Source organism: Oncorhynchus keta, chromosome 17 (genome assembly GCF_023373465.1).
Source record: "Oncorhynchus keta strain PuntledgeMale-10-30-2019 chromosome 17, Oket_V2, whole genome shotgun sequence".
Taxonomy (NCBI): Eukaryota; Metazoa; Chordata; class Actinopteri; order Salmoniformes; family Salmonidae; genus Oncorhynchus; species Oncorhynchus keta.
This window is the reverse complement of record NC_068437.1, coordinates 43,484,794-43,510,443: the sequence shown is the minus strand read 5'-3', so window position 1 is coordinate 43,510,443 and position 25,650 is coordinate 43,484,794. Positions and strand designations below refer to the sequence as shown.

The 25,650-nt window shown below is 41.6% G+C and overlaps 2 protein-coding genes and 1 long non-coding RNA gene across 12 annotated transcripts in view; 2 read left to right on the top strand and 1 right to left on the bottom strand.

Annotated features, from left to right (window-relative positions):
* Positions 1-160: 160 nt before the first annotated feature.
* Positions 161-19,879, bottom strand: LOC118395887 (uncharacterized). Of its 3 annotated transcripts, none has more exons than XR_004828083.2 (4): positions 19,664-19,879; positions 16,261-16,363; positions 15,534-15,613; positions 161-3,634 (listed from the first exon to the last, which is right to left on the bottom strand). It is a non-coding gene; the product is annotated as an uncharacterized LOC118395887 (long non-coding RNA). The 3 variants fall into 3 exon arrangements; XR_004828084.2 differs by lacking the exon at positions 161-3,634 and adding an exon at positions 12,051-12,722; XR_004828082.2 differs by lacking the exon at positions 161-3,634 and having other exon boundaries at positions 13,857-15,613.
* Positions 15,963-18,723, top strand: olfml1 (olfactomedin-like 1). The gene is made up of 3 exons (XM_035789917.2): positions 15,963-16,369; positions 17,338-17,620; positions 17,740-18,723. Exons 1-3 carry the CDS (start codon positions 16,253-16,255, stop codon positions 18,519-18,521), a joined length of 1,182 nt encoding a protein of 393 aa, XP_035645810.1. The 5' UTR covers positions 15,963-16,252; the 3' UTR covers positions 18,522-18,723.
* Positions 19,880-20,177: 298 nt separating the features above from the next.
* The window catches only part of ppfibp2b (PPFIA binding protein 2b), a 95,944-nt gene continuing 90,471 nt past the window's right edge, over positions 20,178-25,650 (top strand). For all 8 annotated transcript variants that reach the window (XM_052466124.1, XM_052466120.1, XM_052466119.1 and 5 more), the window contains exon 1: positions 20,178-20,591. The gene's annotated coding sequence lies outside the window, so the exon portion shown is untranslated. The remainder of the gene's footprint in view (positions 20,592-25,650) is intronic.

The window sequence follows — 25,650 nt, the reverse complement described above, 5'->3', positions numbered from 1 at the left end:
GCTACTGTGAGGGTTAGGTTTTTTTCACCTTTATTTAACCAGGTAGGCTAGTTGAGAACAAGTTCTCATCAGGTTTAGAATAAGGGTAAAGGTTAAGGCTAGGGTCAGTGGATAGTTAGTCTGTAGAGCATCTACAGATGGACAATACACAAAAAAAGTATTGAAGTTTACCATGAAGGTGATTTTATGATCTCAACAGTGAATCGCTGTGTCAGGAAGAAAACAGAAAATAGACACACAGGCCTTAGAGCCTGTCCTGACATAGTCGACAGACAAGTTACCCTCCATTAAAGACCAAAATGTTGAATAATAATAATGTGATAAATAAAAAAGTATACCAGTTCCATTTAAAGACCAACAAATGTACAGCTGTGCCATACAGGTTGCTAAATAGTTGGGAAGAGATTTTTTCCGATGTGCTGATTCCATGGCACATGGTTTATGAACTGATACAAAGCAGCTAATGGGGATACTTAATAAATGCAAAACAATACAAATACACAAAACAACGCCTGATTTTTCAGGAATGGCTGAAAAATCTCAACATTTACTTAAAACTTAGTCTGCAAATAGCACTGCTGGGTGATTTGAAAAGCCATAGTCAATCGATCAATAATACTCTTAGTAAAAATCTAATATTTTTTTATTTAGAATCTGCAGGAACTATGAGAATGGAAAGGTTCAGAACTTTTGTGAAACCTCACAGCCAGTTGAAAAATACAGTACCAGTCAAAAATTTGGACACCTACTCATTCAAGGGTTTTAATTTATTTTTTACTATTTTTTACACTGTATAATAATATTGAAGACATCACAACTATGAAATAACACATATGGAATCAAGTAGTAGACAAAAAAAAAAGTGAAACAAATGAAAACATATTTTATATTTTAGATCCTTCAAAGTAGCCACCCTTTGCCTTGATGACAGATTTGCACACTCTTGGCATTCTCTCAACCAGCTTCATGAGGTAGTCACCTGGAATACATTTAAATTAACAGGTGTACTTTGTGAAAAGTTAATTTGTGGAATTTCTTTCCTTCTTAATGCGTTTGAGCCAATCAGTTGTGTTGTGACAAGGTAGGGTTGGTATACAGAAGATAACTCTTTTACCAAATAGGGCTATAAGTATATGGTATAAGTCCATATTATGGCAAGAACAGCTCAAATAAGCAAAGAGAAACGACAGTCCATTACTTTCAGACATGAAGGTCAGTCAATACAGAAAACTTCAAGAACTTTTAAAGTTTATTCAAGCTCAGTCGCAAAAACCAAGCGCTATGATGAAACTGTCTCTCATGAGGACCACCACAGGAATGGAAGACCCAGAGTTACCTCTGCTACAGAGGATATGTTCATTAGAGTTACCAGCCTCAGAAATTGCAGCTCAAATAAATGCTTCACAGAGTTCAAGTAACAGACACATCACAACATCAACTGTTCAGAGGAGACCACGTGAATCAGGCCTTCATGGTCAAATTGCTACAAAGAAATCCCTACTAAAGGACACCAATAGGAAGAAGAGACTTGCTTCGGCCAAGAAACACGAGCAATGGACATTAGACCGGTGGAAATCTGTCCTTTGGTCGGAGTCCAAATTTGAGATTTTTGGTCCCAACCGTCATGTCTTTGTGAGACACAATGTGGGTGAACGGATGATCTCCGCATGTGTGGTTCCCACCGTGAAGCATGGAGGAGGTGTGATGGTGTGATGGTGTAGGAGTGCTTTTCTGGTGACACTGTCTGTGATTTATTTTGAATTCAAGGCACACTTAACCAGCATGGTTACCACAGCATTCTGCAGCGATACGCCATCCCATCTGGTTTGCACTTAGTGGTACTATCATTTGTTTTTCAACAGAAGAATGACCCAAAACACACATCCAAGCTGGGTAAGGGCTATTTGACCAAGAAGGAGAGTGATGGAGTGCTGCATCAGATGACCTGGCTTCCACAATCACCCAACCTCAACCCAACTGAGATTGTTTGGGATGAGTTGGACCGCAGAGTGAAGGAAAAGCAGCCAACAAGTGCTCAGCATATGTGGGAACATTTGAAGAATCTCAAATATATTTACATTTTGACACTTTTTTGGTTACTACATTATTCCATATCAGTTATTTCATAGTTGTGAACTCTTCACTATTATTCTACAATGTAGAAAATAATAAAAAAAAGAAAAACCCTTGAATGAGTAGGTGTGTCAACTTTTTACTGGTACTGCATATGGCAAGTAAAAATCAAAACTGGATAGTTTTCAGAGATAGATGGGAGGTGTTGAGGGTAGCTGAAGGGTTGGACTAAGGGGATAACAAAGGTCAAATGTACCGGTCCCGTAAAATGTAGAAGTAGAAGTTGGAAGTAGAAGTCTAAGTATTGTTGTCCCTTACAATACTCCAATTGGGGTAGGGGTGGTAGGTTTAGGGGAAAATAAGAAAGGAACATTTATTGAAATCATTTAAGAAAATATGGGGGATTGGGAATGCTGCAAACAATTACATTGATGTAAACCACAATCTATCTGCAATACTAAAGCTGATCTACCCCCTAAATGTATAAAAAAAAAAAAAAAAAAACAGTAAATGAGGTTGAGGCAGGGGGATGGAAGATGAAAAAATACGCAATATGTTTGGTGTGATTGAAGGCCAGTGGGGAGTGCTCCAATCATAGTGTTGGAGCTGCACACTGGGCTGCTGATGGGAACACGACACGGACTGGAGCCGGTTCCATCTGCAGTGCTGGAGCCAGATTTAGAACCACTCCCCTCCCTCAGGGAAATCACATCAATCACCCAGCACTGTGCAGTCAGCAGGAAGTCATCAGGTGAACTCTGATGAGGAGAATGGGACCCCACCAGCAGCCAGACGGAGAGCTCAATTAATGATAGAGTTCCTAAACAACTAGATGTGCAGGAGTTGCATTGCATCAACCAATGGTTGCATGCCACATCATCGACTGTGCAGTCAGGCATCAGATTGTTATGTCACATGATGTAGTTAGATGATATGTTAATACCTATCCAGGCATTGTAAGCCCTGGCATTTGCTGGAATGTAGTCATGCAAGAACTGACGTGGGTTGGCGTCTGTGGTGTGCCTGCATTCTTACTAATCACGTACAGCATCCAGCCCCTATGCTCCCGTAATTAGTTAGAAAAATAAATAGTTTAAAACAGCAGGATTGCTCTGAAGTGCACAGTGGTGCCAAAATGGGTTTGCTCTCATGACTGCTTCTTAACAGCACAGCCACCACCAGAGAGCAGAGGGGACCTGCTCTTTAGAACAGGGAAATGGAGGCAAGGAGGGAGTACGGACAAAGCATTTTATCCGTGCATGAACGTGTTTTTCATCCCATTCTTTACCCTTCGGTCTAATCTTACTTTAATGAAAATATAATTTAATCTATCTAGCACTTTTCCCCTCCCCTGGTCAGTCTTGGTTTGCCTAATGGTGAGTCAGAGCAACAGAGAGAATGTGGATGACAATCCCCCTGCAGACAGGAAGTGCCAGGTGATATGTTGGGAGACCTGCGGCGCTCCCAGGATGCAGTCTGCTCAGAGCAGGGTGATATGTTGGGACACCCGAGGCGCTCCCAGGATGCTGTCTGCTCATAGCCAGGTGATATGTTGGGAGACCTGCAAATGCAGCCAATAAGCAACGCATAACTACATATACAGATTCCCAACTTCGAGCACTTATCATCATGGTTTGAGTTTTCAACACCACAATCAAGAATAGTATGTCATTCTCAACAAACAGAAAATACATCCCTCTACTTCATCCCTCCCTACTTCATTACTGCAATGATGCTATGGGTGTTGCTTTTCAGTTGGGCCACTTTCAACACACCAAAAATATGTTACTGTTGGACAAGTCAATGTCCTCTCTAAGGCAATAGATGTTTTCAGCTGAAGGCAGAAAATGTGGTATCCTTAGTGATTTGATTTATTTTTCAAGACACATCGTCAACAGCAACAGTACAGTGTGTGGGAGTGTATTCAAATTAGCTGATTGTCCTCCTACACAACTGTACAATGACAGCCTAGGAACAGTGGGTTAACTGCCTGTTCAGGGGCAGAATGACAGATTTGTACCGTGTCAGCTTGGGGATTTGAACTTGCAACCTTTCGGTTACTAATCCAACACTCTAACCACTAGGCTACCCTGCGACCCTTAACACAACAGTACAGTGCCGTGAAAAAGTATCTAGTTCTCTACTGTTGCATATTTTTGATACTGAACGTTATCAGATCTTAAATATAACCCGAGTGAACAAATAACACAATTACATACACTATATATAATAAAAGCATGTGGACACCCCTTCAAATTAGTAGATTTGGCTATTCCAGCCACTCCCGTTGCTGACAGGTGTATAAAATCGAGCACACAACCATACCATCTCCATCGACAAACATTGGCACTAGAATGGCCTTACTGAAGAGCTCAGTGACTTTCAATGTGGCACCATCACAGGATGCCATCGTTCCAACAAGTCAGTTCGTCAAATTTCTGCCCTGCTAAAGCTGCCTTTTTTATAGACTCTGTCTATAAAAAAGTGGTCAGATGAAGCAGATGCTAAACTACAGGACTGTTTTGCTATCACAGACTGGAATATGTTCCGGGATTCTTCCGACGGCATTGAGGAATACACCACATCAGTCACTGGCTTCATCAATAAGTGCATTAAGGACGTGGTCCGCACAGTGACCGTATGTACATTCCCCAACCAGAAGCCATGCAACATTCTCACCGAGCTAAAGGGCAGAGCTGCCACTTTCAAGGAGTGGGACTCTAACCCGGAAGCTTATAAGAAATCCCGCTATGCCCTCTTGGCCCAAGCAAGTCTCTTATTATTATTGGTGTCCTTTCGTTCTGGCTTCCTTACAGCAATTCAGGCCATGAAGGCCTGATTCACACAGTCTCCTAGGCACACATGTTGTATTCAGAGCATGTGACAAATTTGAAATCAAATTTGATTTGAAGAGTGGGACACAATTCCTCCACAGCGATGTGAGAGACTGATGAACAACTACAGGAAGTGTTTGGTTGGAGTCATTGTAGCTAAAAGGTGGCAAAACCACAGAGTGTAAGGGGGCAATTACTTTTTCACACAGGCTAATTGAGTGTTTCCTAACTTTGTTATTTTATTTATAAATTAAGTATCCTTTTATCTAATATTATGTTTTGGTTAAAGATCTGATAACATTCAGTATCAAAAATATGCAAAAATAGAGAAAATCAGAAATGGGGCAAATACTTTTGCCCTTTTTATTCTGAACTCTTGGACAGCATCTGCCAGACTTATGTGACTTGCATGTTACCTTTAACACAAAAAAGTGTACTGTGCTCATGACTAATGTGATCTCTTGATTCACACCTGGCTTGCTATCCCATCCTGTCTTTACAAATATATGACACATTTGCGCACGCACGCACGCAGAAACACACGCACGCACGCACGCACGCACGCACGCAGAAACACACGCACGCACGCAGAAACACACGCATGCACGCACGCACGCAGAAACACACGCATGCACGCACGCACGCAAAAACACACGCACGCACACACGCACGCACGCAGAAACACACAAATAGACCTCTCACACATTGCATAGCTGAGCAGCTGACCACCGTACTGTATGTTCTGATGTGGTCCTCTGATGTGCTTCACACACACCGTCCCCTTGGTAAAGCCTGACCTAAATGGCTACTTAGATTGCAATCCACATTTTCTATTTTCCATCCACAACACTGTCAGAGGCTTGGCTTTTAAGTATGAACTCTCTTACACACTACCTAATCTAGTCTCTTTGACAACATTCCCTGTACATATCTGTGCTCCTTAGCTGGGTCTTTTCAAACAAGAAGCAACACCTTAACATCCACTACTTCCCATCTTCATACCTCAGTGATACTCCAACTGCTAGCATAAAACACTACATGTGTCTTTACAGACAAACTGTTACTGATTGATAGAAAAAACGTTTTAATTGATAGCTACTGGGCAACAAAGGCTCAACTTCAAAAGAATGATGGTCTCTATTGTCAAACTCAAGACCCTTCACTGGATTAAACTGTAATGATCTGGGGTCCCTAAAAAGACTCATAATGTGACGGTGGACTAGTCTAGACTTCCAGGGTGTTCTCTTAATGTGACGGTGGACTAGTCTAGACTCCCAGGGTGTTCTCGTAATGTGACAGTGGACTAGACTCCCAGGGTGTTCTCTTAATGTGACGGTGGACTAGTCTAGACTCCCAGGGTGTTCTCGTAATGTGACAGTGGACTAGTCTAGACTCCCAGGGTGTTCTCTTAATGTGACGGTGGACTAGACTCCCAGGGTGTTCTCTTAATGTGACGGTGGACTAGACTCCCAGGGTGTTCTCTTAATGTGACGGTGGACTAGTCTAGACTCCCAGGGTGTTCTCTTAATGTGACGGTGGACTAGACTCCCAGGGTGTTCTCTTAATGTGACGGTGGACGAGTCTAGACTACCAGGGTGTTCTCTTAATGTGACGGTGGACTAGTCTAGACTACCAGGGTGTTCTCTTAATGTTACAGTGGACTAGTATAGACTCCCAGGGTGTTCTCTTAATGTTACAGTGGACTAGTCTAGACTACCAGGGTGTTCTCTTAATGTGACGGTGGACGAGTCTAGACTCCCAGGGTGTTCTCTTAATGTTACAGTGGACGAGTCTAGACTCCCAGGGTGTTCTCTTAATGTGACGGTGGACTAGTCTAGACTCCCAGGGTGTTCTCTTAATGTTACGGTGGACTAGTCTAGACTCCCAGGGTGTTCTCTTAATGTGACGGTGGACTAGTATAGACTCCCAGGGTGTTCTCTTAATGTGACGGTGAACGAGTCTAGACTCCCAGGGTGTTCTCTTAATGTGACGGTGGACGAGTCTAGACTCCCAGGGTGTTCTCTTAATGTTACAGTGGACTAGTATAGACTCCCAGGGTGTTCTCTTAATGTGACGGTGGACGAGTCTAGACTACCAGGGTGTTCTCTTAATGTTACAGTGGACTAGTATAGACTCCCAGGGTGTTCTCTTAATGTGACGGTGGACGAGTCTAGACTACCAGGGTGTTCTCTTAATGTGACGGTGGACTAGTCTAGACTACCTGGGTGTTCTCTTAATGTGACGGTGGACTAGTCTAGACTCCCAGGGTGTTCTCTTAACGGGACGGTGGACTAGTCTTGTCTACCAGGGTGTTCTCTTAATGTGACGGTGGACTAGTCTCGCCTCCCTGGGTGTTCTCATTAAGTACTTTAGTTTTTCTCCTCTTCTGCACTCAAATTAAACTGGTAGACAAGGGGTTTATCCAAATAAAGCCACAGGAATCACACTGTTTTCTGTGTTTTCTCTCTCTTCATTCAATTTGCAAGTTATTAACAACACCGGCTCCACACACCAGGACTGTTGGAGAAACCCATTTCAGATTGGGAAAGGTGAATTGTGTTACAGATCCTTCCTTAAATAAGTTGGCCACTATTTGTTTGAATAACTTAAGAATATTACAAAGTAAACATAGATGAATTTATTGTTTAAGTAATTTGTGTATTACTTAAATGGCAGACATCCATTTCACCTCTATACACTACCATGCCCCATTAGGCCTGGTTTACTCTATGGAGTGCTCTGATCTTTATGATTCCTCATTAGCCAGTCTGACTCTCAGCTCATTACGGCAGGAAGAGGAAGTGTGGCCCACTTTCATGCTCTCATCTAAATGGACGGCAATCAGAGGAGCGGCCGTATGGGGCTTCTGCCATCTACAGTGCTGTGATTTAGAGCCAGCCTGGATCAGGGGCAAAATTGAGATTATTCCACCAGTGAGCAGCACTTAGTTGAAAGAGCTGCAAATGAGGTCACTTAGTCTGCAAACACAACTGTATCATCGAGGGATTCACACATTGACTATTAGCAGATAACTGCCCTGCCTATATCACAATAATGTCTTGCTATCGTCTGACCCGTTGCTCATTGAACTATACGTGTGTGATCTTTTGGAGTTCAGGACGATAACAAAACAAAAACATTGGTGGGTCGAGATAGAAATTCTTGGAGGGCAATCTAATTAGGCAAAGCATTTCAGCATTCTGAAGAGCAAAAAGGGGCTGTTTTCTCCAACAGCAAGAAAATTCATAATAGGTGTTGAAATGGGGCTCCCACTAAAATGGGTCATGTAAATATGTTGAGGGGAAGTAGTTCAATTATTCAAAGTTTCAGAACTCTGGATGGATCCTCATTGAGGAACTGGGAGGGCCACAGAGCTCCTCCAGAGCCCAGGGACTGACGGAGAGCACATTGCGGTGCGGTGGGAGAGAACAGCTACAGGACCTCCCCTGGGACCCCTGTTCACTTAGCCCCTGTACTGTACCATGAATCCCACTCTGGGCTGCACAGGGCACACAGGTTTATGGGGCCAGTTGCAGCTGGTTCTTACATTTCTGAGGAAGAACAATGTTTGCCAATACAAAATAATTGATCCTTCAATTACTTTATCAGCTTTCTTGTAAGACCGTCTTACTTGTTCCACTTTGTTTTACTCTCAGCAGCTTTTGGAACATCTTATGTGCTATTAATATGAAACAGATACACATACTCTTGAGTATGGTCTCTCCAGTCGATAAGAGTCAAGAGCTGATTCTGAAGCTGGTCTTAATGCCTCATCCACATACAGCCCAGATGTTGACCAGACAGCCTATGGAATCAGATACCAATAGGATTATCCAGCCATGTGCTTTTGACCAAGATGACTGTGTAGTCTGGCATCCAGGGAACAGACAGCAGCATCCCAATGAGAAACAGAAAGCACTTCAGAGTCAGTCTGCCAGTGTTTACTCCATCCATCTCCATTAAAGGGATACATCCACGCTAATCTCGGCTCACAGCATGGCTCTCATCTCCTTATTTTGGATCACAAAACGACTCACTCCCTGCAGTTGATCTCTTGTTCAGTGTCTTCTATTTACAGTTTCATTGTAGTCACCAGATATCGAACAGAAGAAACTTGATTTGAAACATAAAACAATATCAACAAAGAGAGACAACTTATTCAAGTAGAATATACTTCTTCCTGTCAAGGCAATTTTCCAACATAAAAGGCTCTCTTCATGTTCTTGGGGACATTGGGCCTGGACAATGGACACAAAGCAGTGCATTTGTCCTATTCTTCCAATTGTCTTTCAGAGGGACATCTTCAGGGGATCAAGAGACTGTGGCTGCCTGTTATATTTAACAACAACATTCCCACCACTAAACAGACAGCATCTGATGGAGGAGAACTTGCTTTAAACAAAGTAAAGCAGAATCACAAGCTTTTCGAGGGATCATCAGATTCAGGGGTACAGTTGAAGTCGGAAGTTTACATACACTTAGGTTGGAGTCATTAAAACTCGTTTTTCAACCACTCAAAAATTTCTTGCCAACAAACTATAGTTTTGGCAAGTCGGTTAGGACATATACTTTGTGCAATTGTTTACAGACAGATTATTTCACTATATCACAATTCCAGTGGGTCAGAAGTTCACATACACTAAGTTGACTGTGCCTTTAAACAATTTCCAAACACCTGAAGGTACCACGTTCATCTGTACAAACAATAGTATGCAAGTATAAACACCATGGGACCACGCAGCCGTCATACAGCACAGGAAGGAGACGGGTTCTGTCTCCTAGAGATGAACGGACCTTGGTGCGAAAAGTGCAAATCAATCTCAGAACAACAGCAAAGGACCTTGTGAAGATGCTGGAGGAAACATGTACAAAAGTATCTATATCCACAGTAAAACGAGTCCTATATCAGCATATGCTGAAAGGCTTCTCAGCAAGGAAGAAGCCACTGCTCAAAAACTGCCAGAAAAAAAGGCAAACTACGGTTTGCAACTGCACATGGGGATAAAGATCGGGCTTTTTGGAGAAATGTCCTCTGGTCTGATGATACAAAAATAGAAATGTTTGGCCATAATGACCATCGATATGTTTGGAGGAAAAGGGGATGCTTACAAGCCGAAGAACACCATCCCAACCGTGAAGAACGGGGGTGGCAGCATCGTGTTGTGGGGGTGCTTTGCTGCAGGAGGGACTGGTGCACTTCAAAAAATAGATGGCATCATGAGGGAGAAAAATTATGTGGATATATTGAAGCAACATCTCAAGACATGGTCCTTCTGTAGCTCAGTTGGTAGAGCATGGCGCTTGTAACGCCAGGGTAGTGGGTTCGATCCCCGGGACCACCCATATGTAGAATGTATGCACACATGACTGTAAGTCGCTTTGGATAAAAGCGTCTGCTAAATGGCATATATTATTATTATTATATATAAGTTAAAGCTTGGTCGCATATGGGTCTTCCAAATGAACAATGACCCCAAGCATACTTCCAAAGTTGTGGCAAAATGGCTATAGGACAGCAAAGTCAAGGTATTGGAGTGGCCATCACAAAGCTCTGACCTCAGTCCTATAGAACATTTGTGGGCAGAACCGTGGTCCTTCTGTGGCTCAGTTGGTAGAGCATGGCGCTTGTAACGCCAGGGTAGTGGGTTCGATTCCCGGGACCACCCATACGTAGAATGTATGCACACATGACTGTAAGTCGCTTTGGATAAAAGCGTCAGCTAAATGGCATATATTATTATTATTATATTATAACTGAAAAAGTGTGCGCGAGCAAGGAGGCCTACAAACCTGACTCAGTTACACCAGCTCTGTCAGGAGGAATGGGCCAAAATTCCCCCATCTTATTATGGGAAGCTTGTGGAAGGCTACCTGAAACGTTTGACACAAGTTCAGCAATTTAAAGGCAATGCAACCACATTTTAATTGAGTGTATGTAAACCTCTGAGAACTGGGAATGTGATGGAAGAAAGAAGTAATTCTCTCTACTACTATTCTGACATTTTACATTCTTAAAATAAAGTGGTGATCCTAACTAACCTAAGACAGGGAATTTTTACTCTGATTAAATGTCAGGAATTGTGAAAAACTGAGTTTAAATGTATTTGGCTAAGGTGTATGTAAACTTCCGACTTCATAACTTAGGAATGCAAAAATACATTGGATAACACTCTAATGTAATGTAAACTCTTAGAATAAAGGGTTAGAAAAAGGGTTCTTTGGCTGTCCCATAGGAGAACCCTTTTTGGTTCCAGGTAGAACTTTTTTGGATTCTATGTAGAACCCTATGTGTAAAGGTTTCTACATGGACCTCAAAAGGGTTCTACCTGGAACCAAAAGAGGTCGACCTGGAGACAAAAAAGGGTTCTTCAAAGGATTCTCCTATGGGGAAAGCTGAATAACCCTTTTAGGTTCTAGATAGCACCTTTTTTCTATGAGTGTAATAACATTTTCAAAGATCTAAAATTGTGTTGCCATGTTCTATTCATGGTGTAGATTGTGCAGATAAAAACTTGAGAGAATATATGATGCATATGTACATGTCATTTCTGTTTCTCATTAGCTATTTACTGACGGATGCATACCAAGCACCATCATATGGTGGAATTTCCTTAGTTGAGCAGATTACTCTCACATACGCTATAAAGATGTACAGTTCAGAGCATGTAAAGGCACAGACATGCACACACACATACACAGTGTCCTTTCACTGTCCACGCTGTTACAAGCTCGACTCTCCCGCCCAAATGATGTCTCACAACGCACTGAGCAAAGGGTCATCTCTCCATACGGAATTTTGGATAATGTCCTTTGAAGTTTGAGAGAATGTCATAATTTTGTATTCTGATTCACACTGATGTAAGATAGTGGTGGAAGCGTGAAAAAGAAAGATGCGAGGGAATTATGAAAATGGGCGAGAGGGTTGTGCTGGTTCAGAAGAATTGGGGAATTGCTAATGCCTTCATTTGGTAGCTGAAGGAGACATTGCTTGCTGGCTATCACTGTTGCAGACAGTTTCACAATACTTTAGGGGGAATATCTTCCTCTGCTGTTGAACTACCTACACAATCACAGGATCAACTGTGCAACAGCAAAATAGTCATTAGAGTCAATCTATCAATAACAATGGAACAGACAGGTCAGTGCAATCTATAGCTGGATTCATCATGGTTAATTAGGTAACAACAAGCTTTAACAAGGACCTGGTAAGGCTTCTAAGATCTATGTCTAAAGTCAATCCAATGTGGTAAAGCATAATACAAGGCAAAACATTACCAAGCAGCACTGTCTTTGATTAAGGTTCAGGACTGTGTCCTGACTGTGTAAACATTACAAACCTATTGGGACCCTTAGAGAGATAGACAGGATCATTACTGACAGGGAGAATAAGCATCATACTAAAACATGCTTATTTGTCTTTCTCTCTGTGGGGAACACATCAGCTAGAGAGAAACTCATTTTGGAAACATTCACCATTTACTTTGGATTGCATGTGGACTGAATACCAGTGCAAGTTTTTATTTGCATGGGATAAAGTGCATTCGGAAAGTATTCAGACCCCTTGACTCCTTCGACATTTTGTTATATTACAGCCTTATTCAAAAATGGGACTAAATAAAAACAAATCCTCAGCAATCTACATACAATATCTCAATGACGAAGCAAAAACAGTTTTTTACAAATGTTTACACATGCATATAAAAAAAGATACGTAGGTATTCAGACACTTTACTATGAGACTCGAAAATGAGCTCAGGTGCATCCTGTTTTCATTGATCATCCTTGAGAGGTTTCTACAACTTGATTGGAGTCCACCTGTGGTAAATAAAAAAATGTGGACATGATTTGGAAAGGCACACACCTGTCCATATAAGGTCCCACAGTTGACAGTACATTTCAGAGCAAAAACCAAGCCATAAGATCAAAGAAATTGTCCGTAGAGCTCCGAGACAGGAATGTGTCGAGGGGCAGATTTCTACATTTCTGTAGCATTGAAGGTCCCGAAGAACTCAGTGGCCTCGGGCTCCATCATTCTTAAAAATGGAAGAAGTTATTGTCCTGCTGAAAGGTTAATTCATCTCCCAGTGTCTGGTGGAAAGCAGACTGAACCAGGTTTTTCCCTCTACGATTTTGCCTGTGCTTAGCGCCAAACTCCCCAGTCCAATGATTACAACCATACCCATAACATGATGCAGCCACCACTATGCTTGAAAATATGGAGATTGGTACTCAATAATGTGTTGTATTTGATTTGCCCCAAACATACCACTTTGTATTAGGGACAAAAAGTTAATTACTTTGCCACATTTTTTTGCTGCATTACTTTAGTGCCTTGCTGCAAACAGGATGCCGGTTTTGGAATTTGTATTCTGTACAGCCTTCCTTCTTTTCACTCTGTCAATTAGGTTAGTATTGTGGAGTACCTACAGTGTTGATTCATCCTCTTACTACAGTCCTTTAACTGGTGAAATCCCTGAGCGGTTTCCTTCCTCTCCAGAAACTGAGTTAGGAAGGACGTCTATATCTTTGTAGTGACTGGGTGTATTGGTACACCATCCAAAGTGTAATTAATAACTTCACCATACTCAAAGGGATATTCAATGTCTGCTTTTTAATTTGTTTACTCGTCTACCAATAGGTGCCCTCTTTGCGAGGCATTGGAAAACCTCCCTGGTCTTTGTGGTTGAATCAGTGTTTGAAATTCACTGCTCAACTGAGGGACCTTACAGATCATTGTGTGTGTGTGTGAGGTACATAGATGAGGTAGTCATTCAGAAATAATGTTAAACACTATTATTGCACTGTTACGTTCCCCACACATACAATGATCTGTAAGGTCCCTCAGTCGAGTAGTGAATTTCAAACTCCGATTCAAACACAAAGACCAGGGAGGTTTTCCAACGCCTCGCAAAGAAAGGACATTTCAAAAAACATTATTCCACACGCCAATGACCAAACATAGCAATTTAATCCATTTTAAATGCAGGCTGTAACACAAAATGTGGAAAAAGTCCATGGGGTGTGAATACTTTCTGAAGGCACTGTATGTTGGGTGGGCTAGCATTTTATCATATCAGATACAGTGAATATCAATTTGTGATCATGGAATTAGTCAATCTTATTTTGCATGCTGAAATTTCAACATAAATATAACATCTGGATATCCATTAGTGGTCATGTTCCTTCAATTGGCAATGAACATTTACAGCACAGAGTTTCCAAACACAGGGGCCCAACATCTCGAGACTTCCGAGAAAACCGTGCGAAGCAGACTCAGCAGACCAGTTTGGGGTTTGAGAAGTCAATAAAATTTGAATTTCTCTAAATCAAAAGGCAGAACCTAGATTCGAGCCAATGTGTTATTTCCTAGCCGTCAAAATTAGCAAAATATAGTCCTTTACACATTGTTTTGGGAATTTTCGATACTCCCTGTCTAGATTTCATTTCAGTGATTATTAGAGGACTGTAGGTCCTTTATCATTTCTACACAGTTTAGATTTGGTTTTAGTCATTTTAAAGTATATTGAGTTTGTCTCCCCCAGGGGCCGGATCCGTACAGTATGTTTGACGCCCCTTAACTAAACCATCTTTGGTTACAGAACAACAGGAGTTATTTTCAAGGCCACAATGCTGAAGTCAACTGAAAGAAAACTTCTGCTGTCACATAGCCTGGCAGTTAAGAGTGTTAGTCCAGTAACTGAAAGATTACTGGTTTGAATCCCTGAGCCGATTAGTTTAAAAATCTGTTGATGTGCCCTAATTGCTCCTGTAAGTCGCTCTGGATAAGAGTGTCTGCTGTCTAGTGGAAATATGCTTTGACATTTGAAATAAGGTAACTTCCTGACACTGAAAGGATAGTCAGATAAGTGGAAAGATGGCATGGAAAATATTACCTGATGAAACCAGTTCTATGCAATTGAGCTTTTGAGGGTTGTTCACACACAGACAGATGATGCAATATCTCATTGACAACAGACGGAAAGGACAAACACATTCAGACAGATGAACCCTGAGGGGTAACCTACAACGCAGGATCAAGGAGTTAGCCAGCTAACTTGCCCAAACATTCTGATATAACTTTTATATTTTGTAGAAAGATAAGATTGAAATGGGCATGGTCGAATTTATTTAATATCTATGTTGTTGTTTTTTTGTGAACCATAAAATCAATAGTTATTTCTGGTTACTTATCAAAGTTAGCTAACTAATGGATTATACTTTTTAGTGTACCCGTCTGATTTCCGCCCCAGACATAAAGTGCTCATGCCTTACATCCAGGTTCATGTAGAGACCATGTATAGTTGTTACTATTCAAGTTAAAAACACTTCCCACCAATTTCATTATACAACAGCATACATCATTGATCATTAGGATTTGAATATAAATTGTGCCTTTTGCATTCACAATACATACTATACCACAACTTTAACTGTTAAGAGGAACTGATCAGGAGTGACATTCAAAAACTATCTGGATGAGGATTTTGCAAACGATTGTAGCCTATATGAAATTCTCAATAGCAAAACTGTATTAAAGGAGCGAAACAAACTTGCAGTGAAAGGTTACAGGAAGTGTCGATTGCTGAAAGTACATAAACTCTTTAAATGAACCAAAAACAAACGTACTGGACTGGATACAGCTGGCATGCAGGTCCTCAGGAGAAAATGAAAACTTCAGTCTTCTCCAGATAATGTGGCGCCACCTGCTGGTAGGAACAAAGTCTGTTGGATTCAATGAAATCAACCCACAGAGGGATAGTTTTATTGGGCCAAAAGTAATCTTCTAAAACTAGAAACAAAGATGAAGAAATCTAGTCAGAGCCTGTGCCTGTTCAACAGTTGTCTGACCAATGGTTCAACATCTAAAATATTGAAATAACCAAAACCTACAATTTTTCAAAAATACATTATATGATTACAATATCCAAAATGGACAATATGCCTCAACATTTTGTGAAATCTTTATACAATGGGAGAAAAACAACAATCCAGAAAATAATAGATCAATGAATGCATTATAAAAACTCATTTGACCTTTATCCTGCATAGTTTGGTCTTTTTTCAGGACTGGGGACGTGTCAAGAGCCCATCTGGATAATATTACACGTTCTAAAGATGCAGCAGCCTGAGCAGAACTCTCTCTCAGAAGAAGGATTCAAAACCTTCCAGAACTGTCTCTCACGTCAACCAACAACAAACATACAGCCAGATGCCTCTGGAATTCAACCACACAACTCACCAGGGAGACATATTTTTAGGTTAGTTCAGAACTGAATTCTCTTAAAGGAATATACTTTTGTGGTTGTGTTTGAGAGTAGTTTAAATAAATCCTAAACGTGTGTTTGATGTATACCTGGATGTTGACACTGCTCGTCCTGAGCCTGGGGTTGGGGCATGCTCAGAGGTCCACCCAGGAAGCCTTCATGATGCAGTATTTTGAGAGGAGGATTGCCCAACTTGAGGTAAGAGACAAAAACAAAAGCCTAAAGACTCCAAACGACATGTTTTCTTCATTACACACAGAGAATGAATGGATTGGCTTATGGTCAAATAAAACTAATATCATATTTTCAGATTACTCTACCTCATTGTTTAGTCTGTATTGTTAACATTACAGCAACACTAAACTAAAACCAATGTTAACAGCAAATCTCAAAACAAACTGTTCACTGTGACGATGCGAACCAGGGACTCCAATGCATATACACCCTACTCTCATTTGCCACCAAACATAGTTTGCAAATGTTTTTGTTTGTTAATGTGGTTATAGTGTACCGCTAAGCATGTCCCAAAGTTCTTATACAAGCCATCACACGCAAGTAGAAATTGTTAACAATGTTAATTAAGAATTTAAGTTACACTGCTTCGATTTATCGACCTGAAAAAGGCAGTTTCATAAATTAGCAGCATTTCAATGTTCTCGATTTGTCAGTTGGGATAATTAGGAGTACAGAGTCATCTTCTTTCACTGGATTGAGGTAAGTTTTCGAGCCATATCCCCCCCCCCGGCTCAACTCTGCGCTGATTAGGGCAGCCAAGCGTTTCTAAACTATTCTGGATCATTTCAGGAGCGCTTGGGCTGGAGTGACATTTGGTCCCATTTTTTTTGTTTTACTCTAGTATGGGATTTACTGATGTTATAGGTGCTCTGCCTTAGAAGCCAGTGGTTGCCTCAGTTATTGGATATTTAGATGATTGTTTGTCATTTTGAAAGTTTATGTTTATATGTCAGAGTTCATCAACGTCTTGTAAACATCCATGGTTCCATTTCACCTTCTGCACCTATAAATAAATACCTCCATTTTGCACCTGATTTTGTCTGAATCCTTATGCTTCACACCCCCTGACAAGACCACCTAGGGTCCACATTCTTACCTTCACATTGTGCCACTTCTTAAACAGCATCTGCTTGCTCACCTCTCTTGCCCAGGAGCGTCTGATCAAATGTGAGCAGATCACCCAGCAGGTGGACCAGAAGATCTATGACCTGTCTACAAAGGTGCGTGGCCAGCTGGCTAGCATGGAGGTGCACCGAACGGAGGTAAAGACTCAGGTGGATAATGTAGTCATGCGGGTGGAGCGAGTGGAGAGGGACGTGGAGTACCTGGAGAATAAGACCCCTAACCAGCCCCACATCGAGGTAGAGGAGGCCCTGATGGAACAGCAGATGAAAGACACCCAGAAGAAAGTAGTAAAGATCACACTGGGGACAGGTACTTAGGAAACTGATGTTAACTGGAAAACAATGTAATATACTTGTGTGTGTGTTGTACATGATATTGAGAAATAAATTAGGATACTTTCAATCTTACTCTTGTCCTTTCATGTATAGACTGCAACATAGCTCTCACTGGTGTGAAGTCTCTGAAGATAGTGAAGAAAGCAGGGGACGTCTATGGATCCTGGCTGAAAGACCCTACTAAGGGTTCTGCCAAAATCTATTTCTTCAGCGGGAATAAGAACAACACCGTACTGGAGTTTAAATCCTTGAAGACCTTCACTGAGGGAAGGCTCACCCAGGCTCATCCAATTCATCTCCCCTTTCCCTGGCAGGGAACTGGCCATGTGGTCTACAATGGCTTTCTGTACTATCACAGGGCAGACACACCCAACCAGATCTTAAAGGTGCATCTCCTCAACCGCACTGTGGCCGACAGTATGCTGCTGCCCGGGGTTGGCCGCCTGCCTACCTACGCCCTCACCACGCACACCTTCCTGGACCTGGCTGTGGATGAACTGGGCCTGTGGGTCTTCTACTCTGACCCAGAGTTTGGGGGCAACCTGGTGATCACCAAGCTGGACAAGAGCAGCCTTGCTGTGGAGCACACCTGGGACACCACCTGTACGAGCCGCGACGCAGAGTCAGCATTCATGATCTGTGGAACACTGTATGTGGTGTATAACTCCCGCTACGGAGGGCGCTCCAGCATTCAGTGCCTGTACGATATCCACGACACCATCCACAGTGAGGAGAGCCCTGTGCTGTTCTTTCCTAAGCGCTACACCAACCACTACAGTATGCATTACCACCCCAAGGACAAGCAGCTGTATGCCTGGGACGACGGCTACCAGACCATCTACAAAGTGGACCTCAAGAGCAAGGCTGAAGTCTGACATGAGTCTACATGAAACACTTATCAGTCATAGAACCACAGGCGTATTCAAAACATAACTAATTAACAATGTCCATATTCTTATCATAATAGCCAACAATAATCCATTTAAGTTGAGGTAACACAATACACAGTTTACTCAAGGCCCATATTTTCACATGACTTTCTGCAAGATTATAATAAACTGCATTTAAAAAGTTGTCTTTCTGGGAGCAATGTAGTGGTTCGATGGTTCTTAGTACAATGTAGTGGTCAGATGGTTCTTAGTACAATGTAGTGGTCAGATGCTTCTTGGAGGTACAGTGACTGAAAATAAGTTTTTGCCAATGTGGCACTGTTGAACTGAATGAGCTGAGAGAGCTCTCCCAAAACAGTAGCTTTTTGCATAGTCATACATGTTTATGGAGCAACTTTTATGACCCTGCTGAACACATCAGAGCTCTAAAGATTGGATGTGCCTGTAAAGTAATGGAAAACAACTAAATCTGACATTTCCACAAGCTGATGGTACTATTCTATTAACAGACAAACCATATTTTCCTATTCCTGTTCCTATAATAATTTTGATATGAGCTTCTGTTCTTTGTCGTGACTTTGAAAGGCAGTACATGGCATGTTATTATTGGTGTATGTATATGGCATAGCAACCACGTGAACAGGCTAATTGAGCATGGGCCAAGTGTAGTCAAATGAGATTAGGTAGCTAGTAATTGAGCCCCACAGTTGGTGTCATAATACCCATAAAACCCGAGTGGTCAAACAGGCAAATGGTTCCAATCGTTTTTCCACCATTCATTATTCCCATAGAGAATTTTAGAAACGCTTGGCTAGGCATACTCTGGCAGGATGTTTTGAGAACTATGTAAATCACTCTCACAAGGTGCCTTGTATCAATATATTCAGCTCATTTACTCTCAGATTAAAAAATGCTAATTTGCATCAAAGTAAACATCATGTAAGACTACAAATCCCTGCAAACTCCTGCACGTCATCTCTAGCTGACACCTTTGCTAACAGGTATTGTGTCAATTTAAAACTTGCACAAGACAGTTCAAAGAAATGTCAGTTTAAAGAAATTGTATTTATTCATTACTAAATGCGTTACTAAATTAAAATACAATATGTTAATCCAGAGATTCTTACCTTTGCCTTGATTCGGCAGTCTCCTCCAAATTATCATGACATTTGTAGTTCTTTATGATAGCCACATAAACAGCTGATTAGCATTTAATTTTGGGGGGCGTAGATACAGGCGACTGTTTTGATAAATCACCTTGTCCTAGAGAGAGTTACATGGTTATCAAAACGTCACGCCAGGTAATCCCATATGGGAAAAAATGTATGGTGGAAAACGATAGAACCATTTCCTTGTTTGACCGCTAGGTTTTATGGGTATTATGACTCATGCTGTGGTAATCTAACCTGAGATATTGTTGCTGTGTTTTTTTGTATAACTATGCTTGTCTCACGTATAATCAGCAGATGGCACTGTTGTCAAGAACTTCAGCACAAACGCCAGTGAGCCAAGCGTCCAAATGATAGGCTGGCTGTATGTTTAAATCCTACAGTCCTAGGGTATATAATACTGTGCACGTGCTGGGCCATGGCAGACTCAACCAAGTGAGATAAAAATGTGCACCGGTCAATGGGACCCCCCAAAAAAAAGTGTATTTATGTGTACACAAATAGCATAAAGAAGATGTGATGAGTTGTAATATATTTATTACACGTGATTACAATAATGTGTTGCAGATTTGAGTTTACATTTCGTCTTGTTCACGTATTGGGAATGATGAGTAGCTAGCGCACATGGGCTGTGTAGTTTGATGGGATGGCACACCCTTAGAGTCACACGATAGGTGATTGGTGGAGAGGCTTTATGATGAACACACTTATGGCGTTGGCAGCGCAAAGGCACAGTCGGTCAATGCGCGGAGCATCCCATCACTGAAGACACCACTTACAGTGCCAAGGACCATTTTAAATCCAAGGTGGTCAATAGTGTATTTTGCAAGTTGCAGGGAAGGAATACGCGCTGGAGAGCAAGTCTCCGAAGTCGAGGATATTATAGGTAATGCCGAGACACTTGTTTTCTTATTATTATTTACTTAGTAAAGTTTGTATCCTACTCGCAGGTATTCATAATATAAGTAGATACGATTTAAAGCCTATCTGTAGCCGAATGTACGGCGGCTTTGTGAATAAACACAATTTTAATTGTTCTATACTATTCTTTTTCCCCCAAGTATGTTCAATACACTGATTTGCTTACAGAACAGGTGGATGAGCGCTGGGAAAGTGACAGAATAAAACTTGTCTGAACATGACAATGCAGTTGTGTACAGTATGTGGTTTCAACAGTTTCTCAGCATTCCACAAGTATCTAAGCACTTGGCATGTAGCTTTATTGAAATAAAGTAGTAGTGGTTGTTTAACTCAATTAGTTTTTGTTGCAGTTGCTTTCACACTTAGTAGTAAAACGATATGGTTTTCAGTTTATGTATGTATACAATTTATGTAAGAATTATGAGGAGAAAATGGCCTACATTGAATGCACACAAAGCAATTCCCTGCTTTTTAATGGTTTGCAGGGGTTTCTGTTGATGAAATGCAGTTTTGTTGTTTTCAGGGTAGGCTATAGTAGCCTATGATGTGTTAAATGATATTGCAGCCTACTCACCCGAGTTTAATTGCAGACTATCAATTATGGACTGCATGACAAGCAGCTAAATATTTCTTGCTGTGTATGATATGGTAATTTGTAAGTATCACGGCTGTAGTGCACCCAGCTGTGTGTGCTTGCCATCAAACAGCGAAGATGATTCATAGACCAGAAATGCTTGAGTGTCTTGAATATGGACGAAGAGTTGGAGGGGACTTGCACCCAGGATACAATGTATTCTGTAACCATGCTCATCCGAAGTAGCCCAGGTCGCATTCATCTGAATAGAATTACCTCTGAACACCAGTGGTTCATTAGTCTCCAAATTATACTGAACAAAAATGTAAGTGCAACATGCAACAATTTCAAAGATTTTACTGTGTTACAGTTCATATAAGGAAATAAATCAATTGAAATAAATTCATTAGGCCCTAATCTATCGATTTCACATGAGTGGGAATACAGATATGCATCTGCTGATCACAGATACCTTTAAAAAAAGTAGGGGCGTGGTTCAGAACCAGTCAAATCAAATCAACTTTTATTTGTCACTTGCGCCGAAAACAACAGTAAAATGCTTACTTACAAGCCCTTAACCAACAATGCAGTTCAAGAAAGAGTTTTAAAAATACATAAAAATAAAAAGTAACACAATAAAATAACAAGGCTGTATACAGGGAGTACCAGTACCAAGTCAATGTGTAAGGGGATACCTAGTCAGTTGTACAACTGAATGCATTCAACTGAAAACTGTCTTCTGCATTTAACCCAACCCCTCTGAATTAGAGAGGTGTGGGGGGCCTGCTTAATCAACATACAAGTCATCGGCACCCAGGGAACAGTGGGTTAACTGCCTTGCTCAGGGGCAGAACGACAGATTTTTACCTTATCAGCTCGGGATTTGATCTAGCAACCTTTCGGTTAATGCCACAATGCGTCCTACCTGCCAGGCTACCTGCCAGGTACAGGTTAGTTGAGGTCATTTGTACATGTAGGTATGGTTAAAGTGATTATGCATAGAAAATAAACAGTGAGTACCAGCAGTGTAAAAACAAATGAAGAGGGGAGGGGTGTCAATGGAAATAGTCTGGTTGGCCATTTGATTAATTGTTCAGCAGTCGTATGGCTTGAGGGTAGAAGCTGTTAAGGAGCCTTTTGGTCCTAGACTTGACGCTCCGGTACCGCTTGCCGTGCGGTAGCAGAGAGAACATTCTATGACTTGGGTGACTGGAGTCTTTGGGGCCTTCCTCTGACACCGCCTAGTATATAGGTCCTGGATTGGCAGGAAGCTTGGCCCCAGTGATGTACAGTTGAAGTCTGAAGTTTACATACACTTTAGTTGGAGTCATTAAAACTTGTTTTTCAACCACTCCGCAAATTTCTTATTGACAAACTATAGTTTTGGCAAGTCGGTTAGGACATCTATCACAATTCCAGTGGGTCAGAATTTTACATACACTAAGTTGACTGTGCCTTTTAAACAGCTTGTAAAATTCCAGAAAAGTATGTAATGGCTTTAGAAGCTTCTGATAGGCTAATTGACATCATTTGAATCAATTGGAGGTGTACCTGTGGATGTATTTCAAGGCCTACCTTCAAACTCAGTGCCTCTTTGCTTGACATAATGGGAAAATCAAAAGAAATCAGCCAATGTAACGGATGTGAAACGGCTAGCTTAGTTGGTGGTGCGTGCTAAATAGCGTTTCAATCGGTTACGTCACTTGCTCTGAGACCTTGAAGTAGTAGTTCCCCTTGCTCTGCGGCTTTTGTGGAGCGATGGGTAACGATGCTTCGAGGGTGACTGTTGTCGATGTGTGCAGAGGGTCCCTGGTTCGCGCCCGGGTATGGGCGAGGGGACGGACGTAAAGTTATTCTGTTACACCAAGACCTCAGAAAAAAATCATAGACCTCCACAAGTCTAGTTCATCCTTGGGAGCAGTTTCCAAACGCCTGAAGGTACCACGTTCATCTGTACAAACAGTAGTACGCAAGTATTAACAGCATGGGACCACGCAGCCGTCATACCGCTCAGGAATCAGACTTGTTCTGTCTCCTAGAGATGAACGTACTTTGGTGCAAAAAGTGCAAATCAATCCCAGAACAACAGCAAAGGACCTTGTGAAGATGCTGGAGGAAACAGGTACAAAATTATCTATATCCACAATAAAACGAGTCCTATATCAACATATCTTGAAAGGCCACTCGGCATGGAAAAAGCCACTGCTCAAAAACTGCCATAAAAAGCCAGACTATGGTTTGCAGCTGCACATGGGGACAAAGATTGTACTTTTTGGAGAAATGTCCTCTGGTCTGATGAAACAAAGATAGAACTGTTTGGCCATAATGACCATCGTTATGTTTGGAGGAAAAAGGGGGAAGCATGGGGGTGGCAGCATCATGTTGTGGGGGTGGCAGCATCATGTTGTGAGGGTGCTTTGCTGCAGGAGGGACTGGTGCACTTCACAAAATAGATGGCATCATGAGGAAAGAAAATTATGTGGATATATTGAAGCAACATCTCAAGACATCAGTCAGGAAGTTAAAGCTTGGTCGCAAATGGGTCTTCCAAATGGACAATGACACCAAGCATACTTCCAAAGTTGTGGTAAAATGGCTTAAGGACAACAAAGTCAAGGTATTGGAGTGGCCATCACAAAGCCCTGACCTCAATCCTATAGAAAATGTGTGGGCAGAACTGAAAAAGTGTGTGCAAACAAGGAGGCCTATGACTCAGTTACACCAGCTCTGTCAGGAGGAATGGGCCAAAATTTACCCAAGTCATTGTGGGAAGCTTGTGGAAGGCTATCCAAAATGTTTGACCCAAGTTAAACAATATAATGGCAATGCTACCAAATACTAATTGAGTGTATGTGAACTTCTGACGCACTGGGAATGTGATGAAAGAAATAATAGCTGAAATCATTCTCTCCTATTATTCTGACATTTTATTCTGACATTCACATTCTCTAACTGACCTAAGACAGGGAATTGTAATTAGGATTAAATGTCAGGAATTGTGAAAAACTGAGTTTAAATGTATTTGGCTAAGGTGTATGTAAACTTCCGACTTCAACTGTACGTACTGTGGGGACTGGGGTGGTGTACTCCTCAGTGCCATTGGATGAATCCCGGAACATATTCCAGTCTGTGCTAGCAAAACAGTCCTGTAGCGTAGCATCCGCGTCATCTGACCATTTCCGTATTGAGCGAGTCACTGGTACTTCCTGTTTTAGTTTTTACTTGTAAGCAACAATCAGGAGGATAGAATTATAGTCAGATTTTCCAAATGGAGGGCGAGGGAGAGATTTCTATGCATCTCTATGTGTAGAGTAAAGGTGGTCTAGAGTTGTTTTGTTCTCTGGCTGCTCATGTTACATGTTGGTAGAAATGAGGTAAAACTGATTTAAGTCTGCCTGCATTAATGTCCCCAGCCACTAGGAGCGCCGCTTCTGGATGAGCATTTTCTTGTTTGCTTATGGCCTTATAGAGTTGGTTGAGTGCGATTTTAGTGCCAGCATTGGTTTGTGTTGGTAAGTAGACTGCTTCGAATAATACAGATGAGAACACTCTCGGTAGATAGTGTTGGCTACAGCGTATCATGAGGTACTCTACCTCAGGCGAGCAATACCTAGAGACTTCTTTAATATTATACGTTGTGTATCAGCTGTTATTGACAAATAGACACACAACCCTGCCCATCATCTTACTAGACATAGCTTCTCTGTCCTGCCGATGCATGGAAAACCCAGCCAGCTCTATATTATCCATGTCGTCATTCAGCCATGATTCAGTGAAACATAAGATATTACAGGTTTTAATGTCCCGTTGGTAGGATAGTCTTAATCGTATGCCATTTTGTTTCCCATTGATTGGCCAATAGTAAGGATGGTAGTGTAGATTTACTGACTTGCCTTCTCTGAAGGCAGCCCGAACTCCTCCGCCTTTTTCTCTCTCTTTCTTCACGCAAATGACAGTGATTTGGGCCTGGTCTCAGAAAGCAGTATATCCTTCGGGTCAGACTCATTAAAGAAGAAATCTTTGTCCAGTTCGAGGTGCGTAATCGCTGTTCTGATATCCAGAAGCTCTTTTCGGTCATAAGAGACGGTAGCAGCAACATTATGTACAAAATAAGTACAAAAATAAGTTACAAACAATGTGAAAAAAAAAAAAAAGCAAAGTTGGTTAGGAGCTCGTAAAATGGTAGCCATCCCCTCCGACGCCATTGTGTGACCACCATTTGCCTCATGCAGCGTGACACATCTTCTTTGCATAGAGTTGATCAGGCTGTTGATTGTGGCCTGTGGAATGTTGTCCCACTCCTGAAATGGCTGTGCGAAGTTGCTGGATATTGGCGGGAACTGGAACACACTGGTGTACACGTCAATCTAGAGCATCCCAAACATGCGCAATAGGTGACATGTCTGGTGAATATGCAGGCCATGGAAGAACTGGAACATTTTCAGCTTCC

Coding starts and splice junctions, on each gene's coding strand:
- olfml1 (XM_035789917.2), top strand. CDS start 16,253: ATGTATACCTGGATGTTGACACTGCTCGTCCTGAGCCTGGGGTTGGGG. Junction 16,370..17,337: donor GGAGGATTGCCCAACTTGAG/GTAAGAGACAAA, acceptor TCTCTTGCCCAG/GAGCGTCTGATCAAATGTGA. Junction 17,621..17,739: donor AAAGATCACACTGGGGACAG/GTACTTAGGAAA, acceptor TTTCATGTATAG/ACTGCAACATAGCTCTCACT.